At 45.7% G+C, this 26,823-nt stretch overlaps 2 protein-coding genes across 2 annotated transcripts in view; both read left to right on the forward strand.

Moving 5' to 3' along the window:
• Nucleotides 1–14,062, forward strand: part of TTLL4 (tubulin tyrosine ligase like 4) — a 38,192-nt gene extending 24,130 nt beyond the window's left edge. The window contains exons 5-19 of the mRNA XM_030325062.1: nucleotides 3,412–3,533; nucleotides 3,969–4,079; nucleotides 4,438–4,514; nucleotides 5,213–5,404; nucleotides 5,498–5,580; nucleotides 5,805–5,933; nucleotides 7,622–7,744; nucleotides 8,044–8,142; nucleotides 8,464–8,598; nucleotides 9,023–9,160; nucleotides 10,588–10,690; nucleotides 11,377–11,587; nucleotides 11,728–11,798; nucleotides 12,202–12,287; nucleotides 12,764–14,062. Of these exons, the coding sequence (XP_030180922.1) occupies nucleotides 3,412–3,533; nucleotides 3,969–4,079; nucleotides 4,438–4,514; nucleotides 5,213–5,404; nucleotides 5,498–5,580; nucleotides 5,805–5,933; nucleotides 7,622–7,744; nucleotides 8,044–8,142; nucleotides 8,464–8,598; nucleotides 9,023–9,160; nucleotides 10,588–10,690; nucleotides 11,377–11,587; nucleotides 11,728–11,798; nucleotides 12,202–12,287; nucleotides 12,764–13,022 (1,939 nt within the window). The 3' untranslated portion in view covers nucleotides 13,023–14,062. The remainder of the gene's footprint in view (nucleotides 1–3,411; nucleotides 3,534–3,968; nucleotides 4,080–4,437; nucleotides 4,515–5,212; nucleotides 5,405–5,497; nucleotides 5,581–5,804; nucleotides 5,934–7,621; nucleotides 7,745–8,043; nucleotides 8,143–8,463; nucleotides 8,599–9,022; nucleotides 9,161–10,587; nucleotides 10,691–11,376; nucleotides 11,588–11,727; nucleotides 11,799–12,201; nucleotides 12,288–12,763) is intronic.
• A 12,118-nt stretch (nucleotides 14,063–26,180) lies between these two features.
• LOC116738238 (40S ribosomal protein S6-like) lies at nucleotides 26,181–26,823 on the forward strand. Its single transcript, XM_032594162.1, is given in 3 exon segments — nucleotides 26,181–26,304; nucleotides 26,306–26,699; nucleotides 26,701–26,823. Coding segments are annotated over 3 exon segments (615 nt in total). The 5' UTR covers nucleotides 26,181–26,206.

Consider the following 26,823-nt stretch of genomic DNA (forward strand, 5'->3'; position numbering starts at 1 on the left):
GAACCTCTGCTCTCCATAAGAGGAGGATAATTGACTTGGAGTCCCACCTTTTCCGTACTTAAGGGTGACCTGGGTTTGTCTTCAGGCCTACTTTGAGACAGCTGCACAGCCCTTTACTTAACCTTTCTGAATCATATACTATAAAATTCACAAAAAACAGTTTGCTCATAATTTGTTCACTGGTTAATTTAACTTCTACAAGATGTACAGACCTTATCTATACAGGCTTAAAACATAGATTTTCAAACACATGGAGGTTGATGAATTCCAAACCACTTTGCATTTTAAGGATGACTAAAATCAGAAATACCTTGGGACTAGCTAAAATCATTTTTTCTGAATTGTGAGAGATTTATATATTTTATCTTTTAGAAAAGTTGACAGTCATAGAAAGGTCATTGAAGACCCTGTCTCTGTTTCTCTACCTAGCAATAGTTTATTGCCTTTTCTGTTTCATATTCTTTTCTGAAGAATCACTTAATTTAATATTTTTTTAATGTCCATTTATTTATTTTGAGAGCAAGAGAGCGTGAGTGGGGGGAAGAGCAGAGAGAGGAGAAAGAGAGAATCCCAAGCAGGCTTTGCACTCTCAGTGTAGAGCCCAACATGGGGCCCAATCCCACAAACTACAAGACCATGACCTGAGCTGTAATCAAGAGACAGACACCCGACTGACTGAGCCACTCAGGTGCCACAAGAATCACTTAATTAAAAAAAAAAAAATTGGGGGGGCACCCAGGTGGCTCAGTTGGTTAAGTATCCAACTTCAGCTCAGGTCATGATCCACAGCTAGTGAGTTTGAGCCCCACGTCAGGCTCTGTGCTGAGAGCTCACTTGCTAGCTCTCTCTCTCTTTCAAAAAAATGAATACATGTTAAAAAAAATTTTTTTTTAATTTGTTTTTTAACATGTATTTATTTTTGAGAGAGAGAGGCAGACTGCAAATGGGGGAGGAGCAGAGGGGGAAAGACACAATCGGAAGCAGGCTTCAGGCTCTGAGCTGTCAGCACAGAGCCTGATATGGGGCTCGAACCCACAAACTGCAAGATCATGACCTGACCCGAAGACGGATGCTTAACTGATTGAGCCACCCAGGCTCTCCAAGAATCACTTAATTTTAGAGCTGGAGGTCATTAAGAGTCCAGTGTCTGTCTGTCTGTCTGTCTGTCTGTCTCTCTCTCTCTCTCTCTCTCTTTTTAATGTTTATTTATTTTTGAGAGAGGGAGAGACAGTGGAAGCAGGAGAGGAGCAGAAAGGGGGAGACACAGAATCTGAAGCAGGCTCCAGGCTCTGAGCTGTCAGCACAGAGCCTGACACAGGGCTCGAACCTGCAAAGTGTGAGATCATAACCTGAGCCGAAGTCGGATGCTTAACTTACTGAACCCCTCCAGTTTTTTTTTTCAGATGTGAATATTGAGGACCAGAGAAGTAACTGTTGCAGCGGCACAGTTTACTGCTAGCTCAGAAGCCAGCCCTCTTGAGGAGGCAGCTAACAAAGATTTTCTTTTTTTTTTTTTTAATTAAACTTTTGATTTGGGGACAATTATAGATGCACATGCAGTTGTAAGAAATAATACAGAGAGATCCCCTGAACTCTTTACTCAGTTTTCCCCAGTGGTAATATTTGGCAAAGCCAGTACCATAGAGTACAATCAAGATATTAACCTTAGTGAAGATACAAGTATTTCCATCACTGCAGAAATCCCTCTTGTTGCCCTAATAGCCAAACCTCCCTCCCTCCTGTTCCTGTTTCCTCCTTAATGCTTGGCAACCACTAATTTGTTCTGTAACTTTTTCACAAGTTGATTTCATCTTGATTTCATCAAGAGTATCATAAAAATAAGATGATTGCCATATGTAACTTTTTGGGATGGGCTTTTTTATTTTTTTTAACTCCGCATATTCTCTGCAGATTTATCCAGGTTGTTGCATGCATCAAGGTTGTTCATTCCTTTTTATTGCTGAGTAGTGTTCCATGGTGAGGTTATGCCACAGTACATTTACCTGTTGAAGGATATTTATACTTGGGTCATTTCCAGTTTGGACTGTTGGGAATAAAGCTGCTGTAAACCATCACATACATATATTTTTTAAATTATTTATTTATTTTAAAAATGTTTATTTGTTGGGACACCTGGGTTTTCAACAATCCTAAATTCTGATACTCAGTAAATTCAAAGCCTTTCAAGTAGACTGTTTTGGAAATGAGGAATTAAGAGTTGAGTTCAGTGACATTATTTCCTTGAGAATTAGTATTTAACGTGACCCAATAACATTCTTTAAAAATTCTTGATTTAAAACGCTGAAGTGTTTTACATATAGTGCCGATTTCTGGTGTGCTGTGAAATAACAGGTAGAATGGCTGTTTAGAATCTAAAGATTAATCTTAAATAGTAATGTTTGTGGATCATACCAACTCAGCAGAGAGAGTAATAACTATTTTTTCCACCCCTAATGCTATTTAAAGAAACGGTCTGCGTGTGTTAGCTTGTACCCAATACATAGTTGAGGTGTTCATTTATTTGAGATCCCTTGAGATAGCCTTGGCTATCTTGGCTAGCCACTGTTGGAACAATAGTAGGGACTCAATAGCCCACTGCCCCAGATTCCCAGACCTGTGTTACCATACTGTTACATAAAAATCTGATACCACAAATCATTTCCAAAATGGAGAAAAGCATTAATTACCTGTGTATCTTCAGATTTAACCTACATATAAAATGTGCTAGAGGTATCACTCTTTTCTTTCACTTTTTTTTTCCTTTTTCTTTTTAAAACTCTGTTCCTCTTAGGTCTTTTCTGCTCTTCCTCCTTTTTAATTATTCTTATCAATTTTTTTCTCTCCTCTTTGTGTAGCATATTCCTCTTGCACACACCCAGACCCATTACCTACTTGCCGAGCCACTCTTTTCAGGGGCTTCCCCTGCCTGTGACCTGTCACTAGAAATTTTGGAGCTGAATCACAGAAGGAAGTATTGGAAAATTTGGTCTTTAGGTGACATTTAATAGTGTAGCTTATGGGTTAGCCCTAGCGCTTTATGGATTACTATTTGCAAAATAATTACTGAGCACTTGTCTTTGTAGAATCACAATTTAAAAGACAGCATCCCCAGGGCTCCTGGGTGGCTCAGTTGGTTAAGCATCTGACTCTTGATTTTGGCTCAGGTCATGATCTCACAGTTGTTGAGATCGAGACCTGCATTGGGCTGCATGCCTCAAGCACAGAGTCTGCTTGGGATATATTCTCTCTCTCTCTCTCTCTCTCTGCCCCTCCTCTGCGTGTGCACTCTCTCACCTTCTCAAAATTAATAAACTTAAAAACAGCACTCCGAAAGAAAGTATATATCATAGTAACAGCACTCCACGGTTGTGGACTTCCCTTTCTCTACCATGTGTCTGTTTTTCATCCTAGGAGCTGTGCAGAGATTCTGACCAAACCCCTTTCCAATGAGAAAGTTGTCCGACCAGCTCTCATCTACAGTCTCTTTCCCAATGTGCCCCCTACCATCTATTTTGGCACCCGGGATGAGAGAGGTAAACCTGGCCAAGTGGCTAAGTCCATAAGTACCCCCAGGAGAAGGATGCTAGCAAAGTTAGGAGGAGGTGGCAATAAGGTAGCAAGGGTTTTCCAGAGTGGCTTTTTTTGGCGCTCGGTATCTCACCTGGTTCACCAGTCTGAAATGGGGAACTTTTCCTTGTCTGTCCTGAGCTGACCCTTGTCAGCCCCATAATCTCATGCCCCATTCTTGCCCTCTAGCCTTGTTTCTTCTCCCTTGCAATCTCCCTCCTTTCTGTGTTCCTCAACCCTGTGCAGCCCCCCTTACTCCACAAAGGACTTCTCCTTTGAAACTTTGGCCTGGAACAATACTTAGTGGCTTGTCTACCTAGGTGAAGTTGAGCAACAGTGCCACCTTTTTCCTCTTCTCATCCTGACTCGTGCTCTTCTTCACCCCCATCCCTTTTCCCCAGTGGAGAAACTTCCCTGGGAGCAGAGGAAGCTGCTCCGGTGGAAGATGAGCACAGTGACCCCCAACATTGTCAAGCAGACCATTGGACGGTCCCACTTCAAAATCAGCAAAAGTGAGTCACCTGCTTTAATGCAAGCCTGTTCTTTGCCCCAACAGATGGTCTTAGGTAGGAGGAGAGCCCTAGTTACCTCCTGATATGTGGGGACCCTGTCCTGAAGTTTCCAACCTCAGAGGAAGACCTAGCTCTGAACTGCTTCTGGGCTGGAGCCTGTTCCTCAAAATTAGAAGACAAGGAGCCGTTGTTCTATTCCTGACCCCAGAGCCTCGTGTAGGACAGCTCCATGGCGACTCTCAGAAAACTGGGTCTGGGAGCTGTGCCCAGGCCCAGTGGTATTTCTGGGGCCTCTGAGCCTCTCCATCCCAAGGACTGAGCTGCTAACAGAACTGACTCCCTGATGTGCCCTCTGTAGGAAACGATGACTGGCTGGGCTGCTGGGGTCATCACATGAAGTCTCCTAGTTTCCGATCCATTCGGGAGCATCAGAAGGTAGGGGTCCTTTCTGGGGAGCAGGCGGGAGGAGGTCAGTGTTGGGAACAAGAAAAGAGGGGGGTGGCCGTGGAGAAGCCAGGAAGGTGTCTAGAGGAGCAGAGGCAGTGCTGGAGGAGGGTGCGGTGGGACCCTCGCAGACCGCGCACCTCTAGTGGTGCAGGGGAGGTGTCCCGGGCAGTTGCAGACTGCCCGAGACACTTTTCCTTCTAATGTGTCTGGAGGTGCAGCACCTGTTTCCATTGATCATGTTTCTCCTGTAACTGCTGCGCGTCACCTCCACTCCCCCAAGCTGAATATGCATAAAGAGGGTGCTGGTCTAATGTTGAAACAAAGGAGTCCCTTGCCCCCAGACTTAATGAAGGCCATGTGCTTTCCTGTCTTTGTCCTACAGGCTGTCATAGCAAAAGACTTAAAACACCTTTTTCTTTGCACTTATCTGACTTAATCACTATTGTACGGCTGTTCGTGAACTATCCACTCCTTGAGAGCACTACATTTTGGTGTATTTTGTGTGTGCTTTCGTCATCTTTTGGTACTTATGTAACTGAGTACTTACCATTAGATGGTGATGGTAAGATGGATCAAGGGCTCATGCTGTCATTTAAGGAAATTGGAACGGTACCATGAGTCTTGCTCTCTTCCTCGTGGCCTCACCAGGGCCATCCCCCTGCTCTCACCCTTTGTCCCTTCTGTAGCTAAACCACTTCCCAGGTTCATTCCAGATTGGGCGAAAGGACCGACTGTGGCGGAACCTGTCTCGCATGCAGAGCCGCTTTGGCAAGAAGGAGTTCAGCTTCTTCCCCCAGTCCTTCATCCTGCCTCAGGATGCCAAGCTCCTGCGCAAAGCTTGGGAGAGCAGCAGCCGCCAAAAGTGGATTGTTAAGCCTGTGAGTGGATCACAGTGGGTGGTAGGAAAAAATGGGGAACAGTGGTGTATTGGGCCGGGAGCACATCTCGTCTCCTTTCCACTTGGTTTCTAGCCAGCGTCAGCTCGAGGCATCGGCATCCAGGTCATTCACAAGTGGAGTCAGCTCCCCAAGCGAAGGCCTCTCCTGGTACAGAGGTGAGCCTGTCTCTAGCTCACATCTGGCTCCCCATTCTCCCATCTCCTCAACCTGGAGATTCCCTGTTTATAGTGTTCTTCTGTCCTGTGTCCTCCCAGCCAAAGACCTCCTTCGCCAAATGTTTTAAGGTCTTTATCCCAGGGACTGTTCGCTGGCTTTTGCCATTTTATCCTGAGCCCTGTCTCATTGGTCATGTCCCTGAAGCTGGCCTTTCCTCATGTAGGTATCTACACAAACCCTACCTCATCAGCGGCAGCAAGTTTGATCTGCGAATCTATGTTTACGTCACCTCCTATGATCCTCTGCGGATTTACCTCTTTTCAGATGGACTCGTCCGCTTCGCCAGTTGCAAGTATGTGGTAGTGGTGAGGCCGCATCCTGACTCCTCTGGGGGGTTTGTTTTCCTGAAAGAGAAGAAAAACTGGAGGATGCTGAGCAGAAAAAACACACTTTGGTAGTTTGGGTTAAGAAGAGAGAAGGAGGAGGATATTTGGAAAACCCAGTCTTCTTTTCCTTCCTTGTGTCTCCTTTTACATGGAACGCTTCATTTCTTTTTTTTCTTTTTTCTTTTTTTTTTAAATTTTAATGTTTATTTTCAAGAGAGGGAGAGAGAGAGGGACAGAGCATGAGCAGGGAAGGGGCAGGCAGAGAGAGGGGACACAGAATCTGAAGCAGGCTCCAGGCTCCGAGCGGTCAGCACAGAGCCCAACGTGGGGCTTGAACTCACAAACTGTGAGATCATGACCTGAGCTGAAGTCAGATGCTTTACCGACGGAGCCACCCAGGCTCCCCATGGAATGCTTCATTTCTGACACTTCTGGTCATGAAATGCATTGGGGCTTTTTCTAAACCACATGAGGCAGTTCTCTGAGACACTGGCTGGGTACCTGCAATTTAACTCTTGCCACTGTCCAGCCCCCAGAGCATCCAGTCCCCAGAGCATCCAGTCCTCCAGGTTGGGGCTCATTCTCACAAGGTTGCCTCTTCCTCCTGCTACAGACGCCAGTCATAAGTCCATGTGCCACCTGTGCATCTGACAACCGGTCTGCTATTAGTCAGAGGTTCCTGGGACCCCCTTCTCAGGTTCCATTAATTTGCCAGAGAAGCTTACCATAAAAGGAGATGGTAAAGTTTGATTATAGATTAATATCCAGACAAAGCAAGGTGTCAGAGGAGACAAGGCACAGAGCTTCCCTGCCTCTCTGGATACCAATCTCCCAGCACGCCCCACGTGCTTACCCACCCAGAACCTGAACCCCTTACTTTTAGAATTTTTATGGAGGCTTCATCACATACACATCAGTTCTGTTTTTAGCCTTTCAGATCATCAGTTCTGTTTTTAGCCTTTGTCCGTCTTAAGAGAATGGGGGGCGGGGTTGAAGATTTCAAGCTTTGGTCTGTCTGGTGATCAGACCCTATCCAGGAACCCACCCAAAGTCGCCTCATTAGAACAAAAGACCCTTTTGTCGTCTAGGAAATTACAAGGGTTTCAGGAGCTATGTGTCAGGAACTGGGGTCAAAGACCATATATGAGAACAAAAGATGCTTCTAGTGCTCTTATTACTGAGGAATTCTTAAAGGTTTTGGTAGCTCTGTGCCAGGAACCAGGGGCAGGGACACAGAGGTCAGTTTCTTATAAATCGTATTGTCACTTGGGGACTAGGAAATGAGAAAGTTCTCTACCTCACTGAAGGTGGGTTGGGTCTTTCTGCAGGACCAAGGTGGGGATGAAGGAGAGGAGTCCCACATCCCTTGCCCTATACTTCTCTTCCACTTGGCTGTTCATCTGTATCCCTTGTCATCTCCTTTTATAAGAAACTAGTCAACATAAGTAAAAGTTTTCCTGAGTTTTGTGAGCTGCTCATGATAAAAGAGCTGTGGTATTTTAGAAACCTTACTGGCAGATATACTTATCAGACTCTTGTGCATCTGAAAAGATCTGTCCACTTGTCCTTTACCTCCTCAGGATTTGGGAAATGTTTGGACCCTTGTCTGCCTGCCATCTGTCTATCTTACTTCTGCCTTTTTCCTCACTCCCAGGTATTCCCCTTCCATGAAGAGCCTTGGCAACAAGTTCATGCACCTGACCAACTACAGCGTCAATAAGAAGAATGCCGAGTACCAGGCCAATGCAGATGAAACGGCCTGCCAGGGCCACAAATGGTACCCAGGCTGGGCCCCCATGAAGTGGAGGCCTAGAGGGGCACAAGGTTCTAGCCTTTGGGGAGGTTCAAGGGGATGGTGAGCGGAGTATTGATGTAAAGCCCAAAGGTTATTTAAACACTGGGCAGTTCAGAATTAGTCTGTTTGCATCTACGCTCCTTTCTTTCTTAATTGAAAACCTCAAAAGAAGAGACGTGGAGAAAACACCTTTGGACCTCTTACTCCTTTTTCTTTCTCTTTCCTTGATCACTCATTCATCGAATATAACCCCAAATACTACCCCCGTCCCACCCTTGCAGGGCACTAAAGGCCTTATGGAACTACCTGAGCCAGAAGGGAATCAATAGCGATGCCATCTGGGAGAAGATAAAGGATGTTGTTGTCAAAACCATCATCTCGTGAGTCACACTGCCACCCTGGGTGCAAGGCCTGCCACTGGATCCCCTTTTCTTATGGGCCTCCACGCTGCTGTGTCCTAGACATTGACCACGCTGTGTGTCAGTTTCTGAGGACGGGCAGTAGGAGGGAGTGGATAGAGTTCTGCTCTTCTGCTGAACTTCCTCTCCAGAAGCTGGCTCTGGATCAGAGGCGTCTCTTGGGAGCTGCTTTTCCTGGGTTACTTCTGTTCTCCCATCTCTGGGCAACTCCCCTGGCAGGGCGGCCTGTGTAGGGCCCTCTGGGAAGAGCTGGGCTGAATACTTGGTCTTCCCTGTGACCAGGTCAGAACCCTATGTCACCAGCCTGCTGAAGATGTACGTGCGGCGGCCCTATAGCTGCCACGAGCTCTTTGGTTTTGACATCATGCTGGATGAGAACCTCAAGCCCTGGGTCCTAGAAGTCAACATTTCCCCAAGGTAAGTGGGATTCTCAGGGCCCTGAGTAGAACTCTTCCTGTAGCTCCGTGATCCTCTACCCCTTTGCCCCCCATGCCTTGCTGACTTTGGGAAGACCTCTCCTTCACTAGAATTTGTGTTTTCCCCTCATGGTCTGTTTTTCTCATTCACTCATTCTTCGCCATTATCTCAAGAGTCTTTGAGGATGGAGAGAGATTGTTAAAAGTTACTCTTTTCAACTTGATCCCTACTGCATGCTTTTGCCCTAGCGGATGAAGGTCATGGCCAGGAACCCCCCCTGAGTGAGGTTATTCACTATCTGTGGGGCAAGAAGTCCCCCATGATGATGCACATGAGTTGGGGAGGCAGTGAATAAATGGGGCTAGCCCTAACTTGGGTGCATAACCAGAAACAGTTTTACTCCTCTTTGTACCCTTTCCCAAAGCCTCCACTCCAACTCTCCATTGGACATCAGCATCAAAGGCCAGATGATCCGTGACCTTCTGAACCTGGCAGGCTTTGTTCTGCCCAACACAGAGGATATGGTTTCCAGCTCCAGCAGTTCTAGCAGCTCCAGCACCAGGTCAGCCTCCCTGCTTGGCTGTGGCTTGCCTGGCAGCATGAACAGCCCCATGGTGACTGTGGGAAGGGATGATGTCTGGGCGCCCCCTCCTGATGGTCTCCTTTGCGACTCAGTCTGCCCCCACAGTCTATCCACACACCTTTCCCACGTCAGTGCCCCTCAAAAGCATGTCTGGTTATCTTGTTCCCAGCTCAGGAATCTCCAACAGGGTGTGGGGAATCAGCTTTGAACTCCTCGTAGGCACATTGGAGGCCACAGCCTCCTTTTCCCAGGTGCCCCTCCCTCTACTCCTCCCCCTGGCTCCTGTGCTCTGACAAATCAATCGCCCATAGGACCTCAAAGTTGGAAGGATCCTTAAGGATCAGTGAATTGAGTCTCCCCCCTGCAATGTATATGGCTTCTCGCTGTCCTCCCATAGTATCCCCTCCTCCGCTCACTGGGATTCTTCCTCCTGAAGTTCCCCTCAGTCAGACCTCCCTGCTGTGACCTCACCCATCCATGAGAGCCTAGCTAAAGACAGAATCTTCATGAAGCCAGCCCTACATGGGCTTTCTCCACCATAGCCCCACACCACTTGGAACCACTCTTGAGGTTAGTATTTAGTTGGTACCTATTTAGGGAGCTAGTATTTAGTTGGTACCTGCTGTGTGTAAGGAGAATCCTGTAACTTATCTCCACAGCAACCCCATGAGGTTGGTATTAAGTATCCTCAGTTTACAGATGAGGAAACTGAAAATCACTGGGGTTAAGTAGCCCACCCATGGTTATTCAGCTACAAAGTGGTAGAGCTGGGATTCCTGATTTGCTAGGAACAAAACTTGCTTTCCCCACCATGCCTTGCAGACTCCTGTTTGGCTCTGTGCTGTGGTTGTCATTTGACACCTGCCGTCTTGTGAGTATTTTGGAGGCTATCTTTGTGTCTCTCAGCAGTAATCATAGTAATGTGGATGAGGAAACTGTGGTTCAGGGAGGTCATGTGATTTGCCCAGGATAACACAGCCAGTAGGGCTGAGCTGGGTACTTAGGAAGTGTCCACCAAATGAAACTGAAGTATCCAACAATTATTTGGGGGGGGGGGTCCTCTTTTTTTTTTTTTTTAACTACTAAAATGCAACCTAATGAGGTACCTTATACTCTTTCAGTTTTCCATGGTAATTGATCTTTGGACGCCCAGACAGGGCATTGTGGTGTGATCTATTCAAGTAACAAATATTCCTCTAAACTTCTTTGTCTTCTCTTGAGAAGGGTGTGACTCCATCCAACAAACCACTTAACCTTGGTGCCCTAGTGAGTCCCATGACCCTGACCAAGAGTATCTTCCTTCTCCAGTTAAGCTAAGGGTCCTGGGATGGACCCTCTCTCCTCATGTCTTCAGGATGTGAAGCTGCTGACCTTACCCTTTGCTTCTTTTCCATCCATTGCCTTAGCCTGCCCAGCTCCCCCAGGGACAAATGTCGAATGACCCCAGAACATTTCACTGCACAGAAGATGAAGAAAGCCTATTATCTGACCCAGAAAATTCCTGATCAGGTAGGAGATTACACACACACACACACACACACACACACACACACACACACACACCGGGTGCCAACAGAAAGTTTCCTCAGTCAAATATTTGGGACCCTAAGGCGACCGGTTTTCCCTTTCCCTAGGACAGGGTTTCCTAACCCTGGTCCATGATCCCTTGGTGTGCAGAGATCTGCTGGCGTATGTGTCGTTCCAGGAGAGAGTTGATGGCCTCTATCACATGGTCAAGAACCACTGCTCTTAGCAAAATGCTATACTAGCCATCCCTTGTTGTCAGAGCCATAGATCCTTTGGGTTTCTTTCCTTGAGGTGCGTTGAGCCCCTAGGAGGGTTGACATCTTCTCAGAGCAGATGAGGGAGCCAAATATGACAGTAGCAGACAAAAGGCTGCTACCAAATCAGAGTTGTTGGATTCTGCTCCTGACTCCAGCCAGCAAACCTCTTAAAATCTGTGTCCCAGAGGCTCCCCTACCTGGACCAATGGCGTCTTCCCCAGACAGCAAAGCTCAGTAGGCTTGGGAATAGACGAGTTCCAGAGATGACCCACTAGTCGGCCTTGGTGCTGCCTTGGGAGTCCTGGAGCCTAGGACCTCAGAACTGTGCTCACTGTCCCCAGCTTCTGGATCCTCTGCCTCCAGCTCACACTCTCTGTCACGCCCTCTTCCTCTCTGTTCTTTGGGCCTTAGGACTTTTATGCGTCTGTGCTGGATGTCCTGACACCAGATGATGTTCGGATTCTGGTTGAGATGGAAGATGAGTTTTCTCGCCGCGGTCAATTTGAACGAATTTTTCCTTCTCGAATCTCCTCTCGCTATCTCCGCTTTTTTGAGCAGCCACGATATTTCAACATTCTCACCACCCAGTGGGAACAGAAGTACCATGGCAACAAGCTCAAAGGTGATGTGTCCTCCCTACCCACAGGAGGCCATGTTTAGTGAGTGATTAAATCTCAGTAGACCAAGAAATGGGCCTCCCTGGCAAGAAATGACCAGTTGATTCCACCCTCTTAAGTCCCACCCCTGCTAATCTTGTCCTAGGAGTAGATCTGCTTCGGAGTTGGTGCTACAAAGGGTTCCACACAGGAGTTGTCTCTGATTCTGCTCCAATGGTGAGTGACACCGTTGCGGGGGAGGGGACAAATTCAGTCAGTCCCTCACTCCACCTGAAGAGTGCAGTGAGAGTTGGATGGAGATCCAGACCTTCTCACTTCTCCCCTAGGCCATGTCTCTGTGTCTCATGACTCTTCCCTTCCAAGGGAGTAATGGCCTCCGGGACTCCCTGGATGCCTTTCTTTCAAGGGCCAAGAGTGCTTTGTAGCGTCAACTTCTTGCCTGAATCTGGAAAGAAGAGAGATTTTTGTCCCATATGGGCCCATGCTTGAAGGGTAGGGAAGAGGAGAGCCCCATGGTCACTCAGTGCTCCATAGAGCTGGGAAAGAGTCCCAAGACCCCAAACACTCCCTCCTGACTTCTGCCTAGCCCTTTTGACCTCACTGCTTCCTTTGCTTTTAGTGGTCTCTTCCAACATCACTTCTGACTGTCCCAAAGGGTGATGTGGCGCTCAGTGCTTTCAACAAATCAGAGACTGGCAAGCTGGGGTGAGTGCTGTCTGAGCAAGGGAATGGTGTTGGATGTGAGTTCAAGGAGTTTTCTTCTTCCTCCCTTCCCAGATTATGAGAAGATCAGCATTCTCCAACTGCGGGTTGGTGGGATATGCAGCCACATATGGGATATGCGTATCACAATGGGCAGCCAGTGTCCTCTGCCTGGTGACTCCCCTTCTGCCCAGCAAAGCTGAGCTGGAGCATGGGGTTACCTGCAGACACAGCCCCTCTTAGCCGTGCTCACTAGCTGTGGGCTCCTTGAGCCTTCCTTCTCTCACACATTCGTGTTTGCACCAAGCTCTCTAGCCTTCAGATAAAGAAGGTGTATTTTACAGTTATTTATATCTTCGTGTAATCATGGTCTGTAGCGCCATAGTGTTGTGAATGTCTGGTCCAGACTCTAAAGACAAATCGTAGGCTGAAGTCTCAGCCACATAGCCATCTCTTTCTTTTCCCACCCGCTTCTTCAGAAAACACAGCTTCTCTGAGGGAAGCATACCACTCTCTGAAGATGGGACCATGCCCAAGCCCAAGAAGACCCAAGCTGGCCATTCTTCTCTTCCCAGAAAACCCAGTTCTTCCAGGGACAGTGAGGATACCAGCAACGAGCCCAGCCTCTCCACCCAGATGTTGCCTCTGATCAAGTACTCTGGGCAGACTTTGAGACTCTCTGCTTCCCCCACCTCCCAGTCAACCGGTGACTCACTCCTGGCTGCTGTGAGCCCATGACTGGCCTCTCTCCATTAGCCCCTGCCTACGAGCACCGGTGTTAGCTACCTCATGGGAATTGGCTGGCTGGCCAGCCAGCCTGAGCCCCGGCCCCTTCCTCAAAGTATTTTTTTGAAGTGGTTGAATTGCAGAGATGGGTATCTGAAGGGCTGGAGGGGTGGTGGGAATGGGGAGAAGGTGAGGAAGGTTCACTGGCTGGTACCTCATATCCCAGCAGAGAAGTCACTGATGGCCACTCAGCCTTATAAAGCAGGGTTTGGTTTCTAACTTCAGAGAGCCACGTGTGGTTTGTGTGAGGCCTTGGTGCTGTGAATGAGTTACAGCTCTGGAGGAAAAAACACATCGAACATATTTGGGCCTGAAGTCCTTTGCCTGTAATTGAGGAGGTCCCTCCGAAGGTCCTTATCTCCTCAGGTCTCCCCACCACCCTCTTCCCCACACTGTGCCCCGAGGAGCCACTTTGAGAAACCTTCTGACCTCCTCAGTAGACAGGCAGGGAGAGGCCATATGTGATGAACCCATTTCCTGTCATCCTAGTCTTTAGGGGCTTCATATTTCCTTTCATATACCCACCAGCCAATAGCCCTGAGTCTGTTCTGACCTCACATCACTACCTGTTCAACCTTCTAGACTTCTTTCTCATGAATGTTAGCTCTTCGCTATCTGTGAGGTGAGAGGTCTTGAGCTTTGTGAATTTCCTGTGGCCCCAGTGAAGGAGCCCAGGTAATCCCAGTTGCTGTTGTCTGTGTCTACACATCAAAAGACACAACCCAGGGGCAGGGCGGAAGGAGCTGAGATTTCCCCACAACACACAGGAAGTTGTGGGTTCTTACCTCCTTCACTGATTAGCGGGGTCTAGCTCACAGGCCACCAGGCGAGCAGAGTCTGGGGGCATGGCCGGTGGGTTGCAGGAGCAGTCACCATTGTAGAATGGCCTTCTAGTCAGACCGCTGACGAAACTCTTGTACTCTTCACTGAATCTACCTCCCTCCCCAAGACTCCGTAAACAGCAAGTGTTCAATAAACGTTGACTGAGCGAACTGTGAGTACAAAGAACACGAACACCTGAACCAGAAGTTCTCCTCTCTGTGCTGGGGCCCAGTGATGCCCAGGGGAAGCACGCGGTGGGATAGTGGATCAGAAAGGTGGTTTTCACTTGAACTATGGTTTCTCCTCAACTCAACCCAGCACTTGCTGGTAGCTGCTCACTCCTTCCTGGGCCCTGTGGTCTCTTCACTTCAGTTGTCTAGCAGCTGTGCCCAACATGAATCCACCTGGCCCCAGGCTCTTTGCCTTTATTCTCTCTGAATTTCATAAAGATGATTACCCTGCTTCGTGGCTTCTGGAGTTCTAAGTGGTGAGTTGGGTTGGAGCCATGGAAAAGTCACTGAGAGGCCTGACTGGGTTCAAGGCCATGCAATAGATGGCTACGCTGGTCAGTCTGAAGGCCATGTTGACAATTGTGAAGAAAGCTTTGTGACAAAGTCCTGAGATATTACCTGCTGCTCAGTAGCAAGGACTTCAAAGTCAGGCCCAGGAGGAGAGGCCCTGGCGGTCCTTAAATCTGTTCTGATAGAATTGAAGCCAGCTCTGTCCTGTGCCACCTTAGTGTGGTACTCCACTGCAGTGTCAAAACCTTGTGATGAGGGCAGTCAGCAGCCTTCCTAAGAAAACTGGCCACCTGCGTAAGTACTTTTGTGGTGGCTGGTCTGGTGCAAGGGCTTGGCTGTGGAGGCCTGGCTGAGCTGGTTTATTCTTTGGAAACTAGCTTCAGTTCTGTGGCCTGCCAGCTGAGAATCCCCAGAAGGCATAACCAGTGCACTGACATCCCTGTAACTGGAGAGGGGACCAGCATTGCAGCATCATGGGATAAGGAGTGGGAGGGGAGCTTACTAAGTTAAATAGGTAATGAAAATAAGTGTCCATAATAGTTGAAAACGTGTTTATGCATACATTATTTTTTTTTTAATGTTTTTACTTTTGAGGGAGAGAGAGAAAGCATGAATGGGGGAGAGGCTGAGAGAGAGACACACACAATCTGAAGCCGGTTCCCGGCTCTGAGCTGTCAGCACGGAGCCCAGTGCAGAACTCCAACTCATGAACAGTAAGATCATGACCAAACCAAAGTCGGATGCTTAACTGACTGAGCCACACAGGCACCCTTATACATAATTTTTAGTTTCCATCCTATTACAATCTCTGGAGGTGTGGTGTTTTGCCACATGGGACAAAGGAATGGGGATTATAATCCCTCTTCACCCTTGAGAGAAAAAAATCTTAAGCATTCAGCATACATGTTTAGCAATGAACACCTGTGTTAAGGTATTCAGCTCAATAAGGACTTTGGGAGAAGTAAGATTTGTTGAAAGCTTAAATCTGGAGGTGTAGTAGGATAAATGTCAGAACATGTCCGCTGTTTTTTTTAAATTGATAACAGTCCCTGTTTGGAGACGGAATGGAATGTTCCGGAGTCAAGAAATGAAGTACAAGATATTTCTGGATCAGTGGAGTAGGGATTTGGGGTGGGGGCATAGAAGGTAGTCACTATTCTGTTTACTTCAGATTCACTCAGGATTGGTCAGAAACTGATTTAGAATGAATACCAATGAAGAATAGTGGTGTTGTGATAGGAAGAGAGCATGGACCTTGTAATCTAACCTTGGGTTCTTTTTTTTTTTTTTTCTTAAGTTTATTTTTGAGAGGGAGCACGAGCAGGGGAGGGGCAGAGAGAGAATACCAAGCAGGCTATGCACTGTCAGCACGGAGCCCATTGCAGGGCTCAAACTCATGAACTGTGAGATCATGACCTGAGCTGAAATTGAGTTGGACACTTAACCGACTGAGCTATCCAGGCACCCCTGATGTTGGGTTCTAATTTCAGTTCTGCTGTGTGACTTTGGGCATGTCATCTAACTTTTTAAAGTCAGGGTTTTTTTAATAATTTTTTTAATGTTTATTTTTTTTTACATTTATTTTTGAGAGAGGGAGCACAAGTGGGGGAGGGGCAGAGAGGGAGACAGAATCCTAAGCAGGCTCCAGGCTCTGATCTGTCAGCACAGAGCCCAATGCGGGGCTCGAACCCACAAACCGTGAGATCATGACCTGAGCCGAAGCCAGATGCTTCACTTCAGCCCACTTCAGATTCTGTGTCTCACTCTCTCTGCCCCTCCCCACTCACGTTCTGTCTCTCAAAAATAAACATTAGAAAATAAATAATATGAAAATAATACCTACATTAAGCATTACAAATATGTGAAGTATTCAGACCTATCCCAAGAGAAACTAATTAAAAAGGGACAGCAAAGGGTGCCTGGATGGCTCAGTTGGTTAAGCGTCCATCTCTTGATCTCAGCTCAGGTCTTGATCTCAGCATCATGAGTTCAAAGCCCCACGTTAGGCTTTGCCCTGGGCATGAAGCCTGTTTTTAAAAAGAGCAAGGGAGCAATGGGGACCTGGTGGATGGAAAGGGGGAGGAGCAGGGTACAGAGAGTAGGAGACCTTGAACTGGAGCCAAAGAGCAGGTGCACCAACCCAACAGCTGTGCCAAGAGACTGTTGTTACAGGTGCATTCTTCTGCTTTTATGCTATTTACTTGTTGATGGTGATTGTCCCTGGCATGATAGCCTAACAACACACTCAGTTGCCCTCTGGGGCCATCCGGCACTGGGCCAGTGGAGGCAGGGGATAATCTGGCACATGGTATTGCCATGCCCCTCTCAGCTGAATTAGTTGTACAACGAAGGTGGTCACCACAGACAACTGGGGGACCTCCCCTCCTTGTTTCCTTTAGAATTGTCCTTTAAGAGTTTTAAGATTCAGCTGTGTACTTACTGGGTGAATCCCCCAACTGCTTTGAGACTTAGAAACATTGGCAGTTTCAGAGATGTATAGCTGAGGGACCTCCATTTCATGCCACTTGTGATTCTGATCCAGCCTCTCAAGCCTTGGCCTTTAGACAACTCTCTCCACCACAGAGTTTGCACCTTCCTTAATGTCCAGGGATCAACAGATGCTCTTTTTAAAAATTTTTTTTAATGTTCTTATTTACTTTTGAAGGAGAGGGAGACACAGAATTCGAAGCAGGCTACAGGCTCTAAGCTGTCAGCACAGAGTCCGATGGGGGGCTTGAACCCACAAACTGTGAGATCATGACCTGAGCCAAAGCCAGATGCTCAACCGTCTGAGCCACCCAAGCACCCCGGTAGATGCTCTTTTGACATGACCTTTCATCAGTTTTGGAGCAATGAAAGCTGCAAGTGATCTTACGTTGCTCTTGACAGATTTCTCACGTAAATGAAAGAATACAAGAAGGATCAATAGTTATTTTCTAAACCCATTTGTGCCTTTATTATAATGGACTAGGACACAATGCTAGGGACTAATTTTGAAAAGATACAAGTTTCAATCAGTGAAGTGAGGAGACCAAAGCATACCTCATATAGTAGTTACGAGGTTTAAATGAGGGGAAAGTGTATGTAAAACACTTGGCAAAGTGATAACATATATAGTGCAGATTTCAAATGGATTCTAGGGGCACCTGGGTAGCTCAGTTGAGTGTCTGACTTTGGCTCAGGTCATGATCTCGCTATTCATGAGTTTGGGCCCCACATCAGGCTTGCTGCTCTCAGTGGAGAGCCTGGATCTCTGTCCCTTCCCTGCTTGCACTCTCTCTCTCAAATATAAACATTAAAAAATAATAAAATGGATTCTAAAACAACACCAAAAAAATTCCTTCCATAAAGTAATAGTAATCTAGCATGTTACTATTTCAATATTTTACAATACTATTACAATAGTGTGTGTCTATTACAAAACTGATTAAAATATACTTTGATTCTATCCATGGGATACCAAACCTGATTATTTAATCAAGATAATTAGCTTGGAAAGATTGGACCCCCTAACATTAGTTGTCAGGGAAGTACATTTAAAACTAGAATGATGCAGATTCAGATTTATGTATATGCTTGAATGAGGGCGAAGCTACCATCTGTAGATTATGACTGAATCTCTAAGTCAGAATTCTGTCAAGGCCAAATGATAGGGCAGTGTGTGGCTGGGCCTCCATTCACCCATTCTCCCAGGTGCCCGCTACAGGGGCACACTGGGCGGCATCCTGAGCAAGAGCCGCTCCTCCTGAGACATGGATGTGTCTGGAAAGGGAGCCGAGTCCTAGCACGCAAGGCACATTTATGGAGAACCTGGTGTTAAGCTGTTTGTAGAGCACTTGCTTCTGGGTCTGGGTTGCTACGTAGCAGAGCAGTTCCCTCACTGGGGTCTAAGGGGTTGGGGCGGGGGGGAGGGGGCAAAACAAAACCAAAAGAAGAGACAAACTATAAGGATGCCCACTTTCAAAGCAGGATGGCTCAAAGGAAAAAGCTTGCAAATCCCACGTGTCAGTGAGGATGTGCAGCAAGTGGAACATGCATTGTGGGTGGGAGTGCAGAATGGTCCATTGGAAATCAGCTTGGTAGTTTCTTGTAAAATGAAACGTACCCCTAACATATCACCCAGCAATTCACTCCTGCATGCAAATGTTCATGGCAGCTTTATTCATAATAGCAAACACTTGGAAACAACCCAAATATCCAACAACTACTGAAAGAACAAACTGTGATGTATCTACTCAATACGACTTAGGGATAAACTGATACATGCACCAATGTGGATGAATCACGAGAGCCTTGTACTCAAGCCAAAAACAAAGGACTACGTACTTTGTGATTCCACTTACATAACATTCTAGAAAACATTTTAGAAAAGGCAAATTGCAGTAACAGCATATCAGTGGTTGCCAGAGGCTGTAGATGAGGGAGGGGATTGACTGTTTAGGGGCACGTTGGAAATATTCTGTATCTTGATTGTGGTAGTGGTTACATGACTGTACATTTGTTGAAAGTAGTCAAATTCTACACTTCAGATGGGTGAGCTGTGTAGTATGTAAGTAAATAAAGCTAACTTTTTAAAAAGAACAAGGCAAAGATACCATTTCCTGATGCATATGCAAATTAAAGGGACAATGAGATAAAACTAGAATAATTAAAATTTAAAAGGCAATCAAGGGGCACCTGGGTGGCTTAGTCAGTTAAGGTTCTGACTTTGGCTTAGGTCATGATCTCATGGTTCATGGGTTCAAGCCCCGCCTCAGGCTCTGTGCTGACAACTCAGAGTCTGGAGCCTGCTTCCGGTTCTGTGTCTCCCTCTCTCTCTGCCCCTCCCCCGTTCATGCTCTGTCTCTCTCTGTCCCAAAAATAAATAAACGTTGAAAAAAAAAAAAAATCTCTCTGTCTTTCAAAAATAAATGTTAAAAAAAATAAAAGGCAATCAAGAACAAATGTTGGAGAGGTGCTACAACTGGGGCTTTCACATACGGGGTGTAAAATGGTGCGACCATGTTGGAGCCCCAGGAGTTACTTGTGAGTTAACATTTATCTATTTATGAGTCCGCAATCCCACCCCTAGATAGTCCTCCTCCCAATAAAATAAGATGCCCAACAAAAATGGTTTTTGTTTTTAACTTTTTAAAATATTTTGTTTATTTTTGAGAGAGAGACAGAGCATGAGCAGGGGAGAGGCAGAGAGGGAGACACAGAATCTGAAGCAGTCTCCAGGCTCAGAGCTGCCAGAGCCCGACGTGGGACTGGAACTCATGAACCGTGAGCTCAAGACCTGAGCCAAAGTCGGATGTTTAATTGACTGAGCCACCCAGGCACCCTGCCCACCAAAAATGTTTATTGCAGCCTCATTCATAATAACAGAGTTGGAAACAACCCAACTCAATAGAAGATCAGATAAAATGGTCTGAAATACTACTACTCAGCAATAAAAAGAAACAAAACTAATCTATTCAACAACATGGATGAATCTCAAAAAAATTATGTTGAGTAAAAGAAGGCGATGCAAAAGAGTACATGATGTATAACTCTACTTTGGTGGAGTTCAACAACAGAGGAAAATAACCTCTGGGCATTAAAATCTGAACAATGTTGGGGTGCCTGGGTGGCTCAGTCAGTTAAGCATCTGACTTCTGATCTCAGCTCAGGTCTTGATCTCAGGATTGTGAGTTTGACCCCCACATTGGGCTTCATGCCCAGCATGGAGCCTACTTAAAAAAAAATTTTTTTTGGAAAAAAAAAAAAATCTGAACAATGTTTCCTTCTGGGAGTCAATAGTGTAGTAAGGGGCACTAGGGAACTTTCTGGAGTGATAGTAATGCTCTATTCTTGAGGGGGGTGTTGTTTACATAGGTAATGTCAAGTTGTGCACTTAAGACCTGTGCATTAATTTTTTTTAGTTTACTTATTTTCAGAGAAAGAGAAAGCATGAGTCTGGGAGCAGCAGAGAGAGAGAGAGAGAGAGAGAGAGAATCCCAAGCAGGCGCCACACTGTCAGTGCAGAGCCTGATGTGGGGGCTCGAACCCACAAACCGCGAGATCATGACCTGAGCCCAAGTCAGTTGCTTAACTGACTGAGCCACCCAGGTGCCCCTACCCTGTGCGTTAATTTTAAGATAGCACTTTTAAGAAATTGAGGTGACACTGAAACAACATAAAATTAAGCATTTTAAAATGAACAATTCAGTAGCATTTAATATATTCACAATGTTGTGTAACGACCACCACTATCTAGTTCCAAAACATTTTCCTCTAACTAAGAGGAAACCCCAGCACCCCTACCTCCAACCCCCACTTTCTGCTTGCTAGTTCTATAGTTTATCTATTGTGGACATTTAATATAAATGGAATCATACAATTTGTGACCTTTTGTGTCTGTCTTCTTTCACTTTGTATATATTCAAGGTTCATCCACTTTGTAGCATGTTATCAGTACGTCATTCCTCTTTATGGCTTAATAATATTCCAGTGCATGTATATGTAGGGTCACAACCCTCTCGGGAGTTCCTGGTGTAGTCTGAAACCACTCCCCATAGGCAGTGGGCAGGGACAGACTGAGGAAAGAGGCAGGCCACTCTGTGTTGGTAGGTGGCAATTTTAATAATAGCAAAGGGAACTTAAATACAAGGCTTATCTTGGTTGGCTGCAAGATGAATGGATCACCACACCTGCCCCGCCAAATCTTAAAAGCTTATAAAGAGGCCCTAACTGGGCTCAGCCACATAGACCAGGCAGGTGTTTTCAGCATCACATCACCATCTCAAGGTTCTGTCCTTGGAGCAGTCTCTGGGAGCAGAAAGGCAAGGGACTGGGGAGGGAAGGAAGAGCTTCCAAGGGCCTGGGTCCAGCTCACAGGTCAGTGAGTGGTCCTGTCTTTTTTTAATCAGTCCTCCAGCAATATATACCACAATTTATTTATCCATTCACCCGTTGATGGACATTGGATGGTTTCTATTTCTGGGCTATTGTGAATAGTGCGATTGTGAACATGTGTGTATATGTATTTGTTTGCCTGTTTTCAATTCTTTTGGATGTCGTATTAGTTTGCTAGGGCTGCTGTGACAAAGCACCACAACTTGGGTGGCTAGAACAATAGAAATACATTGTCTCATGGTTCTGGAGGCTTGAAGCCTGAGATCAAGCTGTCTGTAGAGTTTGTTCTTTCTGAGGATGAGGGAAAATGTGTTCCATGCCTCTCTCCTAGCTTCTGGTGGTTTGCTGACATCTTTGGCATTCCTTGGCTTGTAGACATATAACCCCAATCTCTGCCCTCATGTCCACATGGCATTATCCCTGTGTGCATATCTGTGTCTAAATTTCTCCTTTCCATAAGGACACCAGATTGAAATAGGGGCTCACCCTATTCTAGTATAACCTCAACGAGTTACATCCTTCAATGACCCTATCCCCAAATAAGATCACAGTATGAGGCACTGAGGGTCAGGACTTCAATATATTAATCTGGAGGCACACAATTCAATGCATCAGAAGTATATACCTGGGAGTGGAGTTCCTGGCTCAGATCAGTTACTGATAATGCTGTGACAATGACAGGATCAGTCTCGGTATGCAGCTCTCTAAAATAATTATGATAGTCCTTGAGTGCATGATATATTTAAAATTTGAAAGATAGTCCAATTGAAACCAGACGTCCCAAATCTGAATGTTCTTTGGCAGAGGAATACAAATTTTAGACATCTCTCTTGTTGGGAAACTAATTCAAAACCAGGATCCATGGGCTTGGTAAGTACAGCCATCTCAGCAATCATATCTGAGACTATAGCTGATACAAATATCACTGATTCTGTTGCCTCTGTCAGACAGGAAAAGTCTCAAATCCCTAGAGATGAAAGAATTTTTTTTTGCATTCCCTCTCTAGCCTAGACAAATTGCCCTTCTTATGGGTTGTGATATTAAAAGATGAAGTCTTTGGGCGCCTGGGTGGCGCAGTCGGTTAAGCGTCCAACTTCAGCCAGGTCACGATCTCGCGGTCCGTGAGTTCGAGCCCCGCGTTGGGCTCTGGGCTGGTGGCTCAGACCCTGGAGCCTGTTTCTGATTCTGTGTCTCCCTCTCTCTCTGCCCCTCCCCCGTTCATGCTCTGTCTCTCTCTGTCCCAAAAATAAATAAACGTTGAAAAAAAAATTAAAAAAAAAATAAAACGTTTAAAAAAAAAAATGAAGTCTTTGACATTGAAAATCTCATCATGATGTATTTCAGAAGGGAAATAAATCATAGTTCCTGGAGGAGGTATTCTAGACATTTTGTTAATTTGTGTACTTCTCTCCTTATAATGGATGCTTAAGCCAAACAAATTAGTGAGTGCCCCTTATGATTCAGGCATTGTTCTTGGTGTAGACACACATGTGCGTGCACACACACACACACACACACACACACACACACGCTAAAAACTTCTTTCAATATTGATATTATTATCCCTTTTTTAGATAAGAAGAATGAGGTTCAGAGAGTTTAGATGACTTGGCCAAGGTTATTGAATGAATTAATGAATGCATGTACCACCCAGTTTCCTAGTACTTTGTAGCAGTTACCAACCTCAGAAATCAATGGGAAGATCTAGGCTGAAGGAAGGATGGCCTGTGAAGCCAAAAAAGAGTCAAAAAATGTTAGAAGATTGACAAATGTGACAGTGAATTAATCATACGATCAAAGGTGCCCTAACTGTTCAAAAAGTAATAATTAAATGATTTATAAATGATGTTTAGTGTGTTTTTGCCCCATATAGTGTTTCTTATACATTTTCATCTACTGAAAATGATGAAATAGACAGTATATGGCCATATAAAAACTTCTGCCAGTTGTCAAAAGGAGTTTCCAGCACCATTATTCTAATATCTATGGCACATTCCCAAACTGTGGGTTTGGAAATGGAGGTTTGGTTTTCTTCTTTACCTTTCCTTTCCTTTTCTTTTGTCTCAAGATTTACTTTACTCATACTACTCTAAATTAAGTGGCCTGTGTTTAGAATAAAATGACCTGCATTTACACTAACAGATCTCCTAGTGATTACATACCCTAAACGTTACCTCACTGTATACCTCAGAGATGCAGCTGTAAAAAAAAAAAAGAGAGAGACCTCATAAAATGGAATCGAGAAGTTCAAACTGCAAATTACATTGTATTTTATTTCTATGAGAAGTCAAATTCAAGACCAGTGCTATATCCATCATAGCGAACAACCAGTAGCTAATTAATTCTACAGAGACACTTGTAGTGTCATTGAAGAGTTTTGCCAACTCTCACCTGTCACCTATCTTTTTTTTTAAGTTTATTTAATCTGAGAGAGAGCATGAACAGGGGAGGGGCAGAGAGAGAATCCCAACCAGGCTCTGTGCCGTCAGCACAGAGCCTGATGTGGGACTTGAACTCCTGAACCATGAGATCATGACCTGAGCTGAAACCAAGAGTCAGACACTTGACTGACTGAGCCACCCAGGCGCCTCCCCCACTGCCATCTGTCACCTTTCTTGACAAAACCCCCCCCCCTGGGGCGCCTGGGTGGCGCAGTCGGTTAAGCGTCCGACTTCAGCCAGGTCACGATCTCGCGGTCCGGGAGTTCGAGCCCCGCGTCGGGCTCTGGGCTGATGGCTCAGAGCCTGGAGCCTGTTTCCGACTCTGTGTCTCCCTCTCTCTCTGCCCCTCCCCCGTTCATGCTCTGTCTCTCTCTGTCTCAAAAATAAATAAACGTTGAAAAAAAAAATTAAAAAAAAAAAAAAACCCTCCCCTAATATTGCAGATGGTAAACCAACTCCTCAGTATGAAAGAAAACATATGTTTGGAGTCATGAACAGTTTTTAAGAGAGACAGCAATAACATTTTCTAATTTAAAATCTACATGATTGTTTCGAGACAAGATAAAGTAAAAGTGATTGGATTTATACTTCCCCCAAGAAACAACTAAAAAAAATTGGACAAAATATGAAACAATGATTTTCAGACCCTGGACAACAGGCAGCATAGGACCTGAGAGATGGGAAACAAAGCATGTGACCTTGTGTTTGCCCCAGCTTACTGCCTGGAGAGAGTTTCTAGGCCAAAACTCAGGGAGTTGGAGGCCAGGGGGAGCTTCTTAGAGCCCCTGAGTTGAAGAAGGGGAACTAGGAGTTGGGGAGACCAGGAATTCATAGGCAGATTCTCAAAGAAGAGAGCTACACCCAGAGAAGGGACAGGGAAAGTGTTCAGGAGATCTACAGAGGAACCTTTTCTGTCTTCAGCTGAATTCTGACCAGCGCATGCTTGAGAAAACACCACCCACACCTGAGGGGAAACCCACCTAAGGGAACAGTCCTCAGAACTCATATAGGGACAGGAATAGATTATGGTCCCCCCAAATAGATTGGGTCCCCCAATAATTCACGGGACATCAGATTGAACATTCAGAGGTATATAGCCTCAATAATGGGGAAAAATTAGTCCTAGACTAAATAAAGTCTGTTCTAGTTCCACCTAACAGAATTTAAATCTTTAAAAAATATTTTTTTAATGTTTATTTCTTTATTTTGAGAGAGAGACAGAGAGTGTGAGCGGAGGAGGGACAGAGAGAAAAACACAGAATCCTAAACAGGCTCCAGGCCCTGAGCTTTCAGCACAGAGCCTGATGCAGGGCTTGAACCCATAAACCATGAGATCATGACCTGAGCGAAAGTCGGACGCTTAACTGACTGAGCCACTCAGGCCTAACAGAATTTAAAATCCACATGGTTGAAATAATTTATTTCCCATCTTTGGAGACGGTTGTCTTTCCATCTGGCCCCTTGATAAATATTTTGTAAAGTTGAATAGAGATTTTTACTTTGTCCAGATTTCAGCATCTGACTCCCCAGTTAAACAAGTGCAAAGGAAGACATGGGTGAGAACATCACAGAAGTAGAATGAGGTGTATCAATAAATGTATCGAGGGGTCAGAATATCCTGTCCCCTTCAAGGTCCTTCTAGCTGGACTAAGAAAAAATTGAGGAGCGCCGGGGTGGCTCAGTCAGTTAAGCATCCAACTTTGGCTCAGGTCATGATCTCACGGTTCGTGAGTTTAAGCCCTGTGTCGGGCTCTGTGCTGACAGCTCAGAGCCTGGAGCCTGCTTCCGATTCTGTGTTTCCCTCTCTCTTTCTCTGCCCCTCCCCTGCTCATGCTCTGTCTCTCTGTCTCTCGCTGTCTCTCAAAAATAAATAAACATTTAAAAAAAAGAAAAAAAATTGACATGAGACAAATTAACAGAGAAAATAACATTTAAGAGTATATGTACAAGGAATCCAAACAGACATGGAAATTCTGACGTCAGGCAAAATGAGGGATATATGTCATCCTGAACTAAGGAGAAGCGGGTAGGGATCTAGGACTTCAGAGGGAAGGAATGCACATCACAGGGTGATAACAAGAGCAGGTGTTTGGTAGCTGTTTTCCCTGCCATACAGATGGGTCACTCAGATAGAATTTATCTGGTAATAACCATTGTTTTGGGAAAGATCCCCAATTTAAATTCTTCTGAGTAGTTAAGGGAGGGGCAAAACTTTTATTGAGCCCACAGGGCTTTAATTGCCCTCAGCTTGAAATCATCTTCATGCCAAAGCGGCCCATCTTGGGGCAGCCAGCCCTGGGCCCCTACACATTCCATTTCTATATTTTCTCCTCTATCTTGCTCGTGTCCCATTTAGCAGCAGGTGAATCCAACTCTCTGGGTAAAACTATAAAATCTAATGTCCCCATCAGTGCTTAGAACATGTGATGACAAAACTCTTTTTCGTAGCGCCTTGGAGGTGGTAAGCAGCTTTAGGATGAAACTGAACATGTCCTTCCAAGCTGCTGGCTGCCAGAGACTCATTGACGTGGATGATGACCGGAAACTTTATACCTCTTACGAGAAGTGTACGGCCGCTGAGTAAGGGACATTCCTGCTACAGACCTAGGAGGACTGGAGAAAGAAAGTGCAGATCTGTTCAGGGCTACGCTGTGGATGCCAACCTCAGTGTTCTCAACTTGGTCATCGTGAAAAATGGGGAGAAGGATATTCCTGGACTCACGGATGCTCCTGTGCCTTGTTGCCTGGGGCCCAAAAGAGCTAGGAGAATCCGCAAACTTCTCAGTCTCTTTAAAGAAGATGATGTCCGCCAGTGTGTTGTGATGGGGCTCTTAAACAAAGAAGGTAAGAAACCTAGAACCAAGGCGCCCAAGATTCAGCGTCTTGTTACTCCACGTAACTTCCAAGGCAAATGTCGGCGTATTGCTCAGAAGACACAGAGTTCTAAGAAAAATAAGGAAGAGGCTGCAAGAAGACACTAAACTTTTGGCCAAGAGCATGAAGGAGGTCAAAAGAAAGCGCCAGGAACAGGTTGCCAAGAGACAGAGGCTGCCCTTTCTGAGAGCTTCTACCTCTGAGTCCAGGCAACAATGA

Source organism: Lynx canadensis, chromosome C1 (genome assembly GCF_007474595.2).
Source record: "Lynx canadensis isolate LIC74 chromosome C1, mLynCan4.pri.v2, whole genome shotgun sequence".
In the NCBI taxonomy this organism is placed as follows: Eukaryota; Metazoa; Chordata; class Mammalia; order Carnivora; family Felidae; genus Lynx; species Lynx canadensis.